The 14865-nt window shown below is 41.5% G+C and overlaps 3 protein-coding genes across 4 annotated transcripts; 2 read left to right on the top strand and 1 right to left on the bottom strand.

Moving 5' to 3' along the window:
- The first annotated feature begins 2 nt into the window (after window positions 1-2).
- LOC134874067 (apoptosis-resistant E3 ubiquitin protein ligase 1-like) lies at window positions 3-7197 on the top strand. The gene is made up of 7 exons (XM_063898058.1): window positions 3-79; window positions 260-349; window positions 524-816; window positions 969-1192; window positions 4877-5074; window positions 5561-5750; window positions 6136-7197. Exons 2-7 carry the CDS (start codon window positions 264-266, stop codon window positions 6438-6440), a joined length of 1296 nt encoding a protein of 431 aa, XP_063754128.1. The 5' UTR covers window positions 3-79; window positions 260-263; the 3' UTR covers window positions 6441-7197.
- On the bottom strand, window positions 1767-4740 carry LOC134873995 (E3 SUMO-protein ligase ZBED1-like). The gene is made up of 2 exons (XM_063897936.1): window positions 4386-4740; window positions 1767-3642 (listed from the first exon to the last, which is right to left on the bottom strand). Exons 1-2 carry the CDS (start codon window positions 4625-4627, stop codon window positions 2766-2768), a joined length of 1119 nt encoding a protein of 372 aa, XP_063754006.1. The 5' UTR covers window positions 4628-4740; the 3' UTR covers window positions 1767-2765.
- Window positions 7198-9182: 1985 nt separating the features above from the next.
- Window positions 9183-13529, top strand: LOC134873141 (uncharacterized). Of its 2 annotated transcripts, XR_010166916.1 has the most exons (5): window positions 9183-9943; window positions 10628-11209; window positions 11432-11575; window positions 12453-13160; window positions 13295-13529. XR_010166916.1 is itself a non-coding variant. In XM_063896575.1 (4 exons), the coding sequence occupies exons 1-4, from the start codon at window positions 9251-9253 to the stop codon at window positions 12459-12461; spliced, it is 1428 nt and encodes a 475-aa protein (XP_063752645.1). In that variant the 5' UTR covers window positions 9183-9250; the 3' UTR covers window positions 12462-13269. The 2 variants fall into 2 exon arrangements, 1 of the variants encoding a protein (XP_063752645.1); XM_063896575.1 differs by lacking the exon at window positions 13295-13529 and having other exon boundaries at window positions 12453-13269.
- Window positions 13530-14865: the final 1336 nt, after the last annotated feature.

Raw genomic sequence — 14865 nt, 5'->3', positions numbered from 1 at the left:
CAGTGACAAGGGGGCTGGCAAGTTGTGAAAGGGTGTCTGAAAACTTGGCCCCTAGTGCAGTCCACTTCGCTGATTTTGTGTAAGACACATTATGTATTTACACCATTCTTAATTTCTATCATTACTGTCTTCTTTCTGATATCACCAAGGTATACCATATGTTTGTGTGTGTGTGTGTGTGTGTGTGTGTGTGTGTGTGTGTGTGTGTGTGTGTGTGTGTGTGTGTGTGTGTGTGTGTGCGTGCATGCCTGTTTTCCAGTCCTATGAATTATGAGGAAGAGGAGGCCGTGGAAGAAGCCATGATGCGTAGTCTTTATGAGGATACAGATGTTTTCCCCCGGGACTTTGGGTACATTTTGTAAATTGCAAATTTGATTTCTTCTAGCTAGGTGCGAAAGACTTTAAAATGATATGCCGGTGGCATCAAACTTAATGATAACTGACGCCATTCAGGCATTTGTTATGTTTTTACCTCCACTTTTGGAATCTATGATTATGATTATATTGTTTGTTTTGTTTCAAGGTCTGCAAATATATTGACCAGAGAAGAGATCAGTGGAATTCTTAAAGCTCATGCAGATGAAGTGGTCACTGCGACACTGAAGCCAATCCACATTAGCCGTTCAAATGTTTGGACTACTGCTGTGCGCCAGTTTAGCAGAACCAGTTTTGCAGAGAACTTAGGGACGCTGTATGTAACCTTTGCCAGTGACGAGATGGATGGTGATGAAGATGCAGCGGACCTAGGAGGGCCCAGACGAGAGTTCTTTCGTTTACTTGTGAGGGCCATCTTCAAAGACAGTGGAGCATTTGAAGGTTAGAAGATATTGTGGAGGGCATGACTATGTTAACATACAGGCACTGTTGCTCTAATCATATGAGACTACTAAATATACAATAACTATGTACTTCACATCTCACTATTGCTGTTGTACCCAACTAACTAGCTAAGGTGTACTTTTTTTCAGAGACTCCAAATGGGTTTATTCCCAGAATGAACATACGTCATGTACAACAAAAACTATACAAGATGATTGGGCAGATGATGGCAACCATAATAGTCCAAGGGGGTGAACCTCCAGCATTCCTTGCGCCTCATGTTGTTGACTACATCATGACAGGAGATATCAACCAAGTTCATGTGACACCTGACGACTTAGCTGATGCTTCATTAAGGGATTCGCTGAAGAGGGTATTAGTGTTAGACTAACCTAATGACTGGGATGCATGTATCTGTGTCCCTTGATAAATGTGTCCACATCTCAGAGTTTGAACAACAGTTTGATTTTAGACTGTTTTAGACACTAGAGTCTACCCTTAACGTATTTCCAATGCAATGGTATTTCCATCCCCTTGAATTACATTGTATAGTCCATCTTAATCCACAGGGTGTCTTTTTTAGAGCTGTCCCAAACGATTATTTTTCAAACGATTAATCTAGAGATTATTTTTTCGATTAGTCGACTAATCTAACGACTAATTTTACGATTAATCTACCGATTATTTTTTCAGTTACCGATTATTTCACATTACAACTTTTCACACAATATGGATATGAAGACATGTGTTGTTAATATATTATTTTTTATTAAACATGCCACTTTATTCCAAACATGGCACTTATATTGTGCAAAGTGCAAAGTGCAAAATAACGCATTTGATGCCAAATGTAGCATCTCACAAATTAACAAAATAAATAATAAGTCACCCAGGAGGAATATTCCAAAAAATAAAAATAAAAAACTCTACTACTCCTTCCTCCCTCTGTCTTTGCGCAAACATAGCACTTATATTTTGCAAACTGAAAAGTGTCGGTGCCAGATGCAGCATTTAACAAATAAATGAATGTCACCCAGGAGGAATATCTTCTTCCTCTCTCTCTCTTTGTGTGTGTGTGTGTGTGTGTGTGTGTGTGTGTGTGTGTGTGTGTGTGTGTGTGTGTGTGTGTGTGTGTGTGTGTGTGTGTGTGTGTGTGTGTGTGTTGAATTCAAGATATAGTTTGACGGTTGGAGTGGAGGAATGTTAACATGTCAACATGATCCGGCGTCAGACTTGCCCTTTTCTTGGTTACAATATTTCCAGCATCTGAAAAAAGACGTTCTGATGGAGTGGAGGTTGCAGGCACAGACAAGTAGGATTTGGCTAGAACTGCCAGGTTGGGGAACCTTCCTGCATTTTCCTTCCACCATTGAAGTGGGCTTGTATCCCTTGGAATGCAACTCTCCCCAAAATACAAAAGAACCTCATTTCTCACAGATTCACCCTCAGCACTGTCCTCCTGGCCAATATCCTCGGTGCCCTCCCCCTCAGAGTCCGAGCCAAGCAGAATGTCCAGCATAGAGGTGTTCTTTCGCTGGGGACTGGCCGAGTGCTCCTGCTCAATCGTTTGCAGTTGTTGCTTGGCTCTTTTGATATCAATTATCAGAGCCTGAATTTGTACTTGTACCTTCAAAGCATCCTCGGGTGACAGGAACTTCAACCTACGAAAGCGGGGGTCAAGGGCAGCAGCAATGATGGCCACATTTTTTCCATTCTCTGTAAAAGCAGACTCAGACACCCACCTTGCCTGCATCTCTTGGTCTGCAGCAATCTGAAAAGAATTCACAGCAGCAGACTCGTATGTGGTTTTCTTTGTAGACTTATGGAGACCCTTCAGCAGTGGAGGTAAAACAGATATTGTGACATAGGACTCTCCACTGAGAAAAACAGTGGCCTGTTCGAAAGGCTTGAGGACCTGCTCCAGTTCCTCTAGCAAGATCCACTGATCATTCCTCAAATCCAGGTACTGCTTCCCACGCTGTGTAACGTCTGGGTCCGAAAGTGTTGCGACCACCGGCCACCGTTGTTCCAAAAGGCGACTCACCATGTAGTGTGAGCTGTTCCATCTTACAGAGACATCCTGGAGCAGGGTATGCTGTACCCCACTGTTTTTGTTTCTGTTTCAGCTTGCTGCTAGCAGGCTCACTTTTCTTGAAATGCTTCACAAGACACCGTGCAGCCCCGAGTGTCCTGTCGATCATGGGGTTGTTCTTCAAGGCATGATTCACCACCAACTGAAGTGTATGGCCGGCACAACGATGTGATGCTACCCCATGTTTCTCCTCTAGGATGCGAAGAGCTGCAACAACATTTGCTGCGTTATCATGTACAATCGCCAGTACATTATCTCGAAGGGAGAAATCAAATTTATCTGCCACCATCTCAACCCAAGAGGCAATATTTTCAGCAGTGTGGCGCTCCTCAAGCGGCATTGTAGTTAAGCTAAACGAGGTCAGCTCCCAATTCTCATTTATAAAATGACAGGTGACACCTAAATATGCCTCAGTGGCCAGACTGGTCCAAGCATCGGTTGTTAGGGACAGTTTGGACAGGCTTTTTTTAACTTCACTTTTCACTTTGTCCATGGTAGCCACATACTTCTTTTCCATTAGGTCAGTAAAGTGGCGCCTGGATGGAAGGGTGTATCCTGAGTGGAAAGTGTTTACCATTTCACGGAAGCCTTCACCTTCCACAATCGCAAGGGGCCTCATGTCCTTCACAATCATGGAGACGATGCTGTTGGTGAACACACTAGCCTCCTGGGGTGTGCAAGGTGCCTGGTTCTTTTTATGGAAAAAGTCACCCATACTGCTTTGCTTACTCCTGTAAAGGCAAAAAACATAAAGCACATGAATATTCACAGCAGCAAATCAAAAATATAGCATCGTCCACATCATTGCTGTTATTAATTATGATACATTTTGCTAACAGTAGGATATACTACAGCCATCTCAGAGGCTCAACTTCAAAAATGATTCATGTTATTTAAATTGTCAACTTGTAATGCGTGTTTACTACTTGGAACTGGTTGCTACTAGATCGTGGAATTTCGACAGTCAACAGGTAGACTAGAACTACATAATGGCAGAGTATAAAATCCACCGTCCGGTGTTAGCCAACAGATAACAGAAACATGTCGGGACTGGTAGCGCTAACATCTTTAAACTAGGCAAACACGGGACCATATTTATGCAATTTATGTGTTTGTTTATGCAATATGACACTAGTAAGCGATAATGTTTCTAGCGTCTAGTGTAAGCGGACATTTTATGTTTCACGCGAGCAAACTTGAATGTTTAAAGACGTCAATTCAATAGACCTACATCGTAAGCTGAAGGCAGCCACGTTAGGCTAATGTGCAAGTGTTGGTGTTTAAAACCACGTTATGCTAATGTGTGCTGATGTATGCTGTTCTGTATTTGCAGAATAATTGACGAGTAAAGGAAGGATTTAAAACCTAAATGCACGCCTGGAAGATTCCTTGTGTCCAAGTGTGCAACATTTAGCCTACTGCAACTACTGCTACTGCTTGATAAATTAACATAAATGAAATCAACAGAACTTACGGTGTTTTACTGCCATCCTGACACAGAGCTCCAGGGTGTTTTCTCTTCAGATGTTCGTGCATCGCTGATGTACTGCTGTGGTAAGCCGACTGAAATTTGCATAGTCTGCAAATAACCACATTATTAGTCGCGTTGAGGGTGAAAAATTCCCAGACTTTAGAAGTCCGTGTGCGTGTTTTTTTCGCTATGTGCTCTTCAGTGCCATGTTCAGTGCTCCCACTACTGCTTGCCGCTGCCATCATTATGAATTCTTCTTCTTCCGTTTTAAACTAAGGCGTCTAACACCGATTGGCGACTCTGGTGCATATTTACTGCCACCGCTGGACTGGAGTGAGAGTTCATCTAGTGGGTTGTTTGGAACGGGACTTCAACCAAAAAAAAAAAAAAAAACGACGCATCGACGCAAATTATTCATGTCGACGAATTTATGACGTCGAATAAGTCGACTATGTCGACTAGTCGTCCCAGCTCTAGTCTTTTTGTATGTAAAGATCAAAGGAGCAGGCACACAAGATGAATTGGAGAAAATACTTGAATGCTGTGAATGGAGGTTTGATGTTGAGGGCCTTCCAAACCCCGTCACCATGGAGAATAAGCATACATTTGTTAACACTGCGGCACTATACAACATGATCCTGCAACGCCAGAGCTGCCTTAATCAGTTGATTGATGGTCTCTCCTACTACAAAGTAAGAGTACAATTTAAGATGATGTAATGTAATGTAATGTAATGTAATACACCAGGCTTGTGCAAAATTCAGAATTTCAGAATTTGCTTCCATTCAATTCATGAATTGGAATTTGAATTGAATTGGCTCTGCCCCCAAAGGAAGTAGAATTTGAATTTGAGGAAGTTGAATTAAATTCATGACAATTCAAAGAAATTCCAAACAGTCACACAATATAAAGAATGTGTTGAATCTTACATAATATTCAGTGTTGAGAAGTTAACTTTAGTTGAATTAAGCACTTTTAACATTCATTGCTGGGGCTCAATATTAACACAGAGGACTCAAGAGATGTATTAGTATACACAGTGTGTAATAATATATCTTGCACAGACAGACGAACAAACACTCAAGCAGAAACTTAGTAGATGAATTGTGAATTATTGTCTGTTGTTCCATCAAAGACATTTTTAACAACCTAATAACCTTGCTTTCCTTTTTCACAAGGTGCTCCCGCTTTTAAAGGATAATCCAAGTATGCGCATCATCATCCTTGACATGCCAACAGGACTGCATCTAACTCCAGAAGTTTTGGCTGGCCTGTTAAAGCCGAGTTATTCGGTTTTAGGAAGTAACAGAAGGCCTAAAGAGGAGCTGATTGTGGTCAAATTCAGAGCATTCCTTCAAAGTGTACAGAGTAAGTAAAAGTTAGGGATCATGTGTTTCTATGGCCTATACCTAACTACTGGGTCCAATAGCATGTCCTATTCCCTATACCTAACTATTCATGTATCATGTAACTATTCATGTGTCATGTATACAGACTACATTGCCCTGACCACTGACCCAAGGCAGATGGGTCAGCCCCTTGAGTCGTAGATCTGCTTGAGGTTTCTTCCTATATATCTCCAATTCTAGGGAGTTTTTCCTCGCCCCTGTCACTCTTGGGGCTCTATGTGAATGCTAACACCCTGTGTAAAGCGCCTAGAGACAAGTCAATTGTTTTGGCGCTATGCAAACATAAATACATTGAATTAAATTGAATGTTAGTATTATCTTAACTGATTCACTTTACTTTATAGGCAAGGAGCTTGACGAAACATTCCAAGAGCGAGCCCTGACAGAGACTGAACAGGATTTTCTACACAACATCAGCCTCGGCCACATATTGGCATTTGTGACAGGCAGCAGCCAGGTCCCAGCCACCGGATTTGAACCTTATCCAAAAATGTCGTTTGTGCATGATGACAAGCACCTCCCCATTGCACACACCTGTTCAAATGAACTTCAACTCTTCATCAATTCCAAAACCTTGGCAGATGGTGACTTTTTTGAGTACAGCCTTCTGGTGGCTCTCATGAATGGGGGAATGTTTAGTGCTGTCTAATCCAGTGATTCTAGGGGTCATCAAAAACTCATTGCAGCTTTGTTCTGTGTTAAAAAATATATATATACTGGAGTTTAATTTATCAGTTCTCATCATCCTCTTGTTTAAAGCTGGCTACAAGCAGTGGGGTTTTTTTTATGGGGAAATCTGGTGGTCCTCAAATAATAGATTCTGTGCTTGCTACTGCCAATGTTCAATCTTTAAGAATATATATTGGTGCATCGCACACTTTAAGAGATCTTGGCTTAAAAAAAGGTTGGTTTTTCCATAGAACCCCATATGTCTTTGTGTGTGTGGGGGCTGGGATTGGACGGCAGGGAAGGCTAATGATCATAAATAACATAATGTGAACTGTAAGCATAGTTAGGTTAAAACAAACAATGAGGAAAGAAGGACTTGAAATAAACTGTGAAAACGGTTGTACTTTCAATTGGGAAATGTTTTTTGCATTGCATTTGCTCAAAACAAATTATGCTCCTTCAATCAATCGTCCGTTGATTTGTATTCATGTCATTATTATTGATACAGTCGTTCAGCTGTGTAATGTCTGTGACTGACATTTTTGAGTGACTTGAAGTGTTGGCAACTGCCTGTTGAGACAGAATCAATATAAGCATATATTAGGATAGCATATAAGGATTTTTTAAAAAAGGGTTGGGTTGCTGAACATAGCATAATTTCCATGTTATGTGAAACTGATTCCATTTCTGTTGTGTAACAAGCTGTGTGTTTTTCCAAATAAATGTCCTGAGCCTTTCTTTGTTAAAACCCCTTAACGCCTATTGTCGCGAATTCGCCTCAAACCGCTTCTATTAAAAATGCAGCCGAGATCGTGCATGTGTTCCCCCAATGCCGGTTCATGTCTCTTCGATACGGACCTAGGAACGTTTTGCAAGCACTAGTTTCTCATAGGACCGGTCAAAGAGTGGGAACTACATCCGGTCGACGAAGGCGGGCATATCCGGTTAGACGCTAACGAGTGGAGAAAGCAATACGAAATATACGGTCCTATTTCAGGGTACCCGCGAGGTCTTAAAAACGTGAAAAAGTCTTAAATTTAGTATTCGTAAATTAAGGCCTTGAAAAGGTATTGAATTTTGTTCACAGGTCTTAAATTTTGTTCAAAAAGTCTTAATTTTCATCCACCTCCTTATTTGATACGGCGCCACAACATGTATTTTTTTGTTCGTTGTTACAGCGAATCTTAGAACACCCAAACGTTGCATTTTAGTAGGTTACATCCTAAATATCAGGCAACCTGTACCGATTCATTGTAAACTGCATACCTGCAAACTAGTCACCTTTCGGCGAAATTCGCCGTTTTCAACTCAAAATATGTCATTGACGTGAATCGTGTAGATCCGAAGAGTATTTTTTTTAGGAGGGGGGGGGGGGGGGTGCTGACCGACCAACCATAGACTGTATAACGGACTGTATAATGAGCAAGAAACAAGTTTGCTATCTTCACAGTAAATAAAATCTTTGTTCAAATGACTCGCGTTCCACGACCACCGACCAATCATAAGCAAGATAAACCACAGCGCGTTTTTTTACCCATCGGTCCCTCTTGGAGTGGAGTGCTCAGTAGTCAGCGAGTGGTTCTTCTGGACAATTTTCGGGATACGTTACAGATACAAGTTTTGAGGTAGGTCTAGTAGCAGCTAATCTGGCAAAAACATTGTATGCTGTATCATTTTAACGTTGCTGAAGTAAAATTATGTTAGCCAAATAAAGTGTATTAACATGCTTCAGCTTATCAGCTTGTTAGGTTGCTAGCTAACCTCAGTGAATTGTGTTAAAGTTAGCCTAGCTAGACCCGTTCTACGTCACCTCGTTCAATGCGAACAGAATGCGTTTGTGAAGGCTGATCTCCACAGCATCCGTCCTGTTATCTGATATTACTGGCGGCTGTCATTGTGGTCAGATATGAGAGGGATGAAAATGAACACGTAATGAACAAATACACATCCGTGTGTGGTTTAGTGAGTAGCTAGTAGTGGTGCAACGGATGATCCATGATCCGTGATCCGTTCGGATCAATTATTTCGGTTTCGCATTCATCAACTTTTTAGTAGCTACGAAAAGTTTGGAGTTACGAACAAAATCTTACAAACGCTGGCGACCGTGTGTAGAGTTAGTTTACAGTAAGCACATATAACGCTTCACTGTTGGAAATGACAGTATTCATATTGCGCTGTGTTACGTACACAAGATGCAGATGCCTTTGAAACACGCGATCTATGTAGTAACAATTGTTGGCAATTGGCAGGTTTAAGATCCACATTAGGTTCATGGTTGTGAATTATCTATGTAAATCGACTCTATAGATTACACGTTCATTCTACATGTTGAATGATGATTCATGATTCGTTCATTACGGCCGTGGACTGATAAACACTCAGTAACGTACGCACACCAACCGGCATTTGCGTGTTTAACACCGTGTTTAACACTGGCGTTACCGCCGCTTAACTTAAATAATGAAGAACTGCTTTTAATTACGACTTGGCCGAGATCTTAACGTGCTGTTCATGCGTTTATAGCCTACTACTATAACTCGGAGCGGAGCAGGATATAATGCGCATGCGCCGCGTTGCTAGGCAACGTGTACAAAGGCTGCGGGGGGGAGGGGGGGGGGGGTTAGTTTGTCACCTTTTTCAGCCCTTGAGTTTGCAGGTATGAAACTGATTGAGACGCTGACACCCCCCTCTGCATTGCATTGTGTTCTCTTTGGTAGTCTTTGAGTTCGCGCGAAGTGAAATCCGAAAAAAATGTGTTGACATTAAAGTAGGCTACTCTATTTGCTAGAGATGGGCAAATGTCGGTTCAATCCGTCGTGGGTACACGACCCTAAGTATAACTGGGTTCAGCCTGTGCCAGGGAATGTGTGGGAGGCACAGTGTACTTTATGCAGAAAAACCTTCAAACTTGGGACCATGGGGCATATAGCCTTGAACTCCCATATGAAGAGTGCTAAGCACACAAAATTGGTTGAAGTGCGTTCGAGCCAGGCACCGATAGCAACTTTCTGTGTGCCACCTTCAGTGCAGTCTACCTCCGTGGCTAGCGCTACACCACTGCAGCAGGTACCACTGTCAGGGTTACTGTGCGGGTCAACACCAACTCTGCAGGCAGAGGTAATATGGACTCTTAGGACAGTATACGAACACCACTCCTACTCCTCCAATGAGGGCATCACCGATGTATTCAAATGCATGTTCCCTGACTCTCAAATCGCGGCAACATTTTCATGCGGGAGCAACAAGACAGCGTATCTTACGAAGTTCGGCCTCGTCCCTTTTATCAGTAAGGAGCTCACTGAGCAGGTAAACCAGGCTGTTGGTTTTGTGCCAATGTTGGACGAAAGCCTCAACAAAAGCACAAAAACCAAACAGCTTGACATCCATCTCCGCTACTGGGACGGTGACCGTGTTCGATCACGATATTTTGGCTCGCAGTTCATGGGCCATGCAAAGGCGGTGGACCTTCTCAGTAATTTCAAGGTAAGTTGCTACAGATAACATTTCTGAAGAATACTTAATAAAAGATAATTCAATATGTAACCTAAAGGTAAAACAGGGATGTTTTGAAATTAAAGTCCATATAGGCAGAGCATATCCGTGCTACAGTGAGGCTCTGCACAAGAGATAAGCTAGGCTACTTTATGAAATGGTAAACAGGGCTGTACAATTATTCCCATGCTAACTTCAGAGCCCGCGCTAATGCGCTACTGCCATCTAGAGGAAATCGTTTTTGTCAATATTGAGTCATCACGTTTTCTTAGTTGCTTACCGTGCATTACCTAGATAAGAATTGCGATTCTTAAAACAACTGAGCTGAACAAGTTATTAGCAATTTGTCTAGTATAGTTTTGTTAGTAACTTTTCACACAGTCTGGCAACAAACTGCAGGAATAGCAGTACTGTGGAATAATGAATAGGCCTTCTATAATCTTACACAGTAATATGTAGTCTATTGCTGTTAAGACTGACAAAATGTAAAACAAATTAAAAAATCTGTTGCCCTTTCATATGAAAATGTATATAGTGTAAACTGTTATATCAGCAACTTGTTCAATCCAATATTCCCCTACCCAAAGCATGATACAAATGGTTATAGAGCACTTTTATATTGTATGACAGAATACTGCAAAGGTGTTTGAATTTTGTTTCTGATATTTCTTGTAGGAGTGTTTACGTGACCTTGATTTGAGGAGGATGGTCTCTTTGTCCATGGACGGACCCAACGTCAATTGGCGTTTTCTTGAGATGCTGCAGACGGAGCATGCTGAGCATTTTGGGGGTGCCCAGTTGGTTGTAGTGGGAAGTTGTGGGCTACACACTCTACATAATGCTGTCAAATGTGGATTCACTGAGTGGCATATGGAGAAGTTCTTAAGAGCTCTTCATACTATTTTTCACAATGTGCCAGCAAGAAGGGAGGATTTTTGCAATCTTACAAAGTCCAAAACCTTTGCTTTGCCTTTCTGTGGTCACCGCTGGATCGAGAACCTCCCAGTAGTGCAGAGAGCCATTGAGATCTGGCCTGACATGAAGAAATATGTTGATGCTGTTACAACCAAGAAGCTCCCAAACCCTGGAACGTCTTCTTATGACACCATCGAGGTGGCAACCAAAGACCCTCTTATTTTGGCAAAGCTGCATTTTTACATGGCAGTTTCACGAAGTGTGACACCCTTCTTGACAAAGTATCAAACGGATGAACCTGTGCTTCCATTCTTTGCCAATGACTTGGCTGAATTACTGAAGGTAAGCTGAATCTTTTAAGTGAATCTGTGTGAATATATGTCTTTTTATTTAACATCATCTCTTTTCATTACAATAAGACTACTGCTGGTTGATTTGGGCCAATATGTGACCACAGACTACATCTATATAATCAATTTCAAATAGCTCAAGTGTATTGTGACAATGATGCTACTGTGTCCCAAAGACATTTTCATTCTCGGATATGTTTTCCCTGTTTTGTAGAATTTGCTGAGGCGATTCATCAAGCGAGAGCTACTGACTGATGTCACACCTCAGCACTTGGTACGGCTTGATGTCACTGACAAGCAGTCGAGGGTGCATCCAAAGGCAGTGGACATCAGCATTGGTGCAGAGACTGCCATAAAGGTATTCTGGAAATAATCATGGCCGACAAGTAGGCGTTTCACAAAATTGCAATTTGGTGGTTAAAGGGAAAGAGCAAGGAGAGTTGTGTTGTAAACAGTTGTGTTGTAATCAGGGACAGTTCACTTCAGCTAGTCCTTATTCATCCTTAGGAACTCCAACAGCGGAGTAAATCCTCAGAGGAACTTTCCATCCTACATTTTCAAAACCAATGCATGGAGTGTCTATCCAAAATGGTCCAGAAGATTCAGGAGAGGAGCCCTTTGAAGTTTCCGATTGTTAGACAATTAACTTGTCTGAACCCAGCCTTTATGTACAGCAACCCTGAACTGTGTCAGAAACAGATGAAGAGCATAGTCAGGAAGTTTCTACAAGACAGACAGTTGGATGGAGGAGTTGCTGCTGGTACATATTCATACATTATTTTATTGATGAGGTCTAAACATAAGCATACAATTTACTAATGTAATACCTGTACGTAAGGGATAAAGAACATCATGGTATTCTTGTATCAAAAAATACTGCATGTTCAAAGTGGTAGCACAGGCGTTACACCTCAAAGTGCATTATTTGTTTTATCTACGAATGCAGTTAGTTATCCTGATTATGCCATTGTTGTCATGCCATTATAAGTTAGAATAATGCTGTGCAGTGCATAGCACTAAGTGTATTGTAACACTCTTTAATGTGACAGTTCATTGAAGCTTCCCAATGCGGCCGATGGTCAAAAAATAGGAACTACGTAATAAGAATCATAACATAATGCATATGCTAACACAGCACAATAGGACATTAGATCAAGCAGTCGTATGAATAATAATATATTACTGATATTGTAGCTATACATTTATTTGAATGCTCTTTCATCCACTCTTCTTAGGTGATCTGATCACCCAGAAGTTCTCAGAGATGCTGTCCCTGGAGGTCCGAACTGAAGAATTTCAGTCCTTCCAGCCATTCAAGAAAAGACTGGATGTCTTTCTAAGCAACATCATCAGTGAGACCTACCCACAACTTTGGTCCTTTATCCAGAAGCTTCTACTTCTATCACACGGGCAGGCAACAGTTGAGCGGGGCTTTTCGGTGAACAAAGAAATTGAAACTGCTAACATTCACGAAGACACCGTTGTAGCGCAGAGAATCGTCTGTGACTACATCTCTCTCCATGGAGGGGCTACCAAGGTCCCCCTCACGCCAGCCCTGCTTTCCTCGGCCTCATCTTCCAGAGCAAGATATAGAATTAATCTTGAGACGGAGAGAAAAAAGAGAGAATCTCAAGCAGAGTCAGAAAAACGAAAGGCCATTGAGGAGAACCTGGAGCAACTGAGAAAGCACAGAAGATCCATCAAGGAGGTAGCCGAACATCTGCTCAGGGATGCTGATAAGTTGGCAGACCAGGCTGAAGCCAAGCAAGCAGGCAGCAAGATGGCGGAGCTAATAGCAAAATCGAATGCCTTTAGAAGGAGCCACAAGGAAAAGATGGCTGAACTCATTAAACTGGACGAACAGATTGCTGCCAAAAGAGCTGAGCTCCAAAAGCTGTAGGATCTATTGAAATGCACACAGGCACACCCACAGACGAATGCAGGCACACGCACACACAAACACACACACACACACGTACACCCCTCACAGTTATTGTTTTAAATTATTCTGTCTTAGGACTTAAATACAGTGTAGATTGCAACAACTGCACACAGGCACACCCACAGACGAATGCAGGCACACGCACACACAAACACACACACACGTACACCCCTCACAGTTATTGTTTTAAATGGTTCTTAAATTAATGACTTAAATACAGTGTAGACAGGCTGTAGGTTACTTTGGGAAAAAACATCCATACAAAGGCGCACCCACAGACGTGTGCATGTGCATACATGCACTCCTCACACAGTTATTGTGTTTAAATATGGTGAATGTTATGTTGAAGCAGATCTTTGAAAACTGTTGTCCTCAGAGCATATTGTTCATTAAAGTTATTTATTTGATTGATTGATTGATTGATTTTCAAATTTTTCATTAATACGCATACCAGGGAAGGTGCGACGTTGGTCTTAAATTTTATTGAAAGTGGTCTTAAAAAGGTCTTAAAAAGTCTTAAAATTTAAGACTAAAAATCCTGGGGGAACCCTGTATTTGAGGTAAGTTATTGAAAAAAAAAACATTTTTGCTGTTTATTGTTTGTTTGTGCAGCTAACGAAGCAGAATAGAATAGTTTTGACAGATATTTCTGAAGTTATTTGAAGTTATTCTGTGTGTCGCGAATTCGCTACATTCGGCCATATTGTCTACATTGGTTACAATCGGCTTCATATTGGCTACATTCGGCCGGATCTAAACAATACTATATTTAGCGGTAGTCATACACAATTTCTAGAGACAATACATTTCTTGTAACTTTCTATAATCCTTATAAAATTACAATGTTGAATATAAATGCAATTTTTGCCCTTTATTTTTACTCAGAAGAAAAAATGAACACATCCATGTTTTATGGAAAACGAACTCCTGGAGTACAAACCAGGGTTCCACCATCAGATAGTGAGGACAGTTGTCTGAGTGAGAGTGGAGACAGTGATGAGGATGAGGAATATAGACCTGCACCAGGTGATGAGAATAGTAGTAATAAGGTTATAATAACAGTGTTTCCCATACATTGCGAGGCTGGCAGAAAAGTCTGTGGGAAAACGCTGAATATTCTTATAATATTGTGCAGCTCTTTGTTGTTAGCCTAATATTTGTGGATGTCACAATGAGTACATGTTTTGTATTATGTAAATAAAGATGTCTGCATTCAATAGTGACCTTTTATTTCTTTCATTTAGCTTGACCTCGAAGTATGGAAAGCTGTTTTCAAAGAACTTTTCTGTCTTACAACTGTACTCATAATCATAAAAAATGTCTGCTCTTTTCAATAGTGACTTTTTTTTTTTACACCAGGTGATGAAAGCAGCAGCAGCAGCAGCAGTGATGACAGTGGCAGCACTGATGGAGACTCTGATGCGGTCCCTAGCACCAGTTCTGCAGCTACTGCTGCGAGAGCACCTGCTACAACAGCAGCTGCTACAAAACAAAAAAGACAGAGGGTAGAGTGGAAGACAGCCAGAAGACCGAAAGAAGTGCCAGTTTGGCAAGATGCTCTTCCTGAGGCCGATGCAGTCAGACTGCCCATCCAATACTTCAGAGACTTTTTCGATACAGAGCTTCTAGACAGTATTGTGGAACAGAGCAATCTATACTGCACCCAAAAAAATCCAAACTGTGCGCTGAAATTGGATCGTAATGAA

Source organism: Eleginops maclovinus, chromosome 12 (assembly GCF_036324505.1).
Source record: "Eleginops maclovinus isolate JMC-PN-2008 ecotype Puerto Natales chromosome 12, JC_Emac_rtc_rv5, whole genome shotgun sequence".
Lineage (NCBI taxonomy): Eukaryota > Metazoa > Chordata > Actinopteri > Perciformes > Eleginopidae > Eleginops > Eleginops maclovinus.
Note: the sequence above shows the minus strand (reverse complement) of the source record. Positions and strands in the feature narration are given on the sequence as shown.

What these genes read in the sequence shown, in the direction of transcription:
- LOC134874067 (XM_063898058.1), top strand. Translation starts at nt 264, where the DNA reads ATGAATTATGAGGAAGAGGAGGCCGTGGAAGAAGCCATGATGCGTAGT. An exon ending in ATGGTCTCTCCTACTACAAA is followed by an intron (nt 5,075 to 5,560) that starts GTAAGAGTACAA and finishes CTTTTTCACAAG; the next exon opens with GTGCTCCCGCTTTTAAAGGA. An exon ending in ATTCCTTCAAAGTGTACAGA is followed by an intron (nt 5,751 to 6,135) that starts GTAAGTAAAAGT and finishes TTTACTTTATAG; the next exon opens with GCAAGGAGCTTGACGAAACA.
- LOC134873995 (XM_063897936.1), bottom strand. Translation starts at nt 4,627, where the DNA reads ATGATGGCAGCGGCAAGCAGTAGTGGGAGCACTGAACATGGCACTGAA. An exon ending in CAGGATGGCAGTAAAACACC is followed by an intron (nt 3,643 to 4,385) that starts GTAAGTTCTGTT and finishes TTGCCTTTACAG; the next exon opens with GAGTAAGCAAAGCAGTATGG.
- LOC134873141 (XM_063896575.1), top strand. Translation starts at nt 9,251, where the DNA reads ATGGGCAAATGTCGGTTCAATCCGTCGTGGGTACACGACCCTAAGTAT. An exon ending in ACCTTCTCAGTAATTTCAAG is followed by an intron (nt 9,944 to 10,627) that starts GTAAGTTGCTAC and finishes TATTTCTTGTAG; the next exon opens with GAGTGTTTACGTGACCTTGA. An exon ending in ACTTGGCTGAATTACTGAAG is followed by an intron (nt 11,210 to 11,431) that starts GTAAGCTGAATC and finishes CCTGTTTTGTAG; the next exon opens with AATTTGCTGAGGCGATTCAT.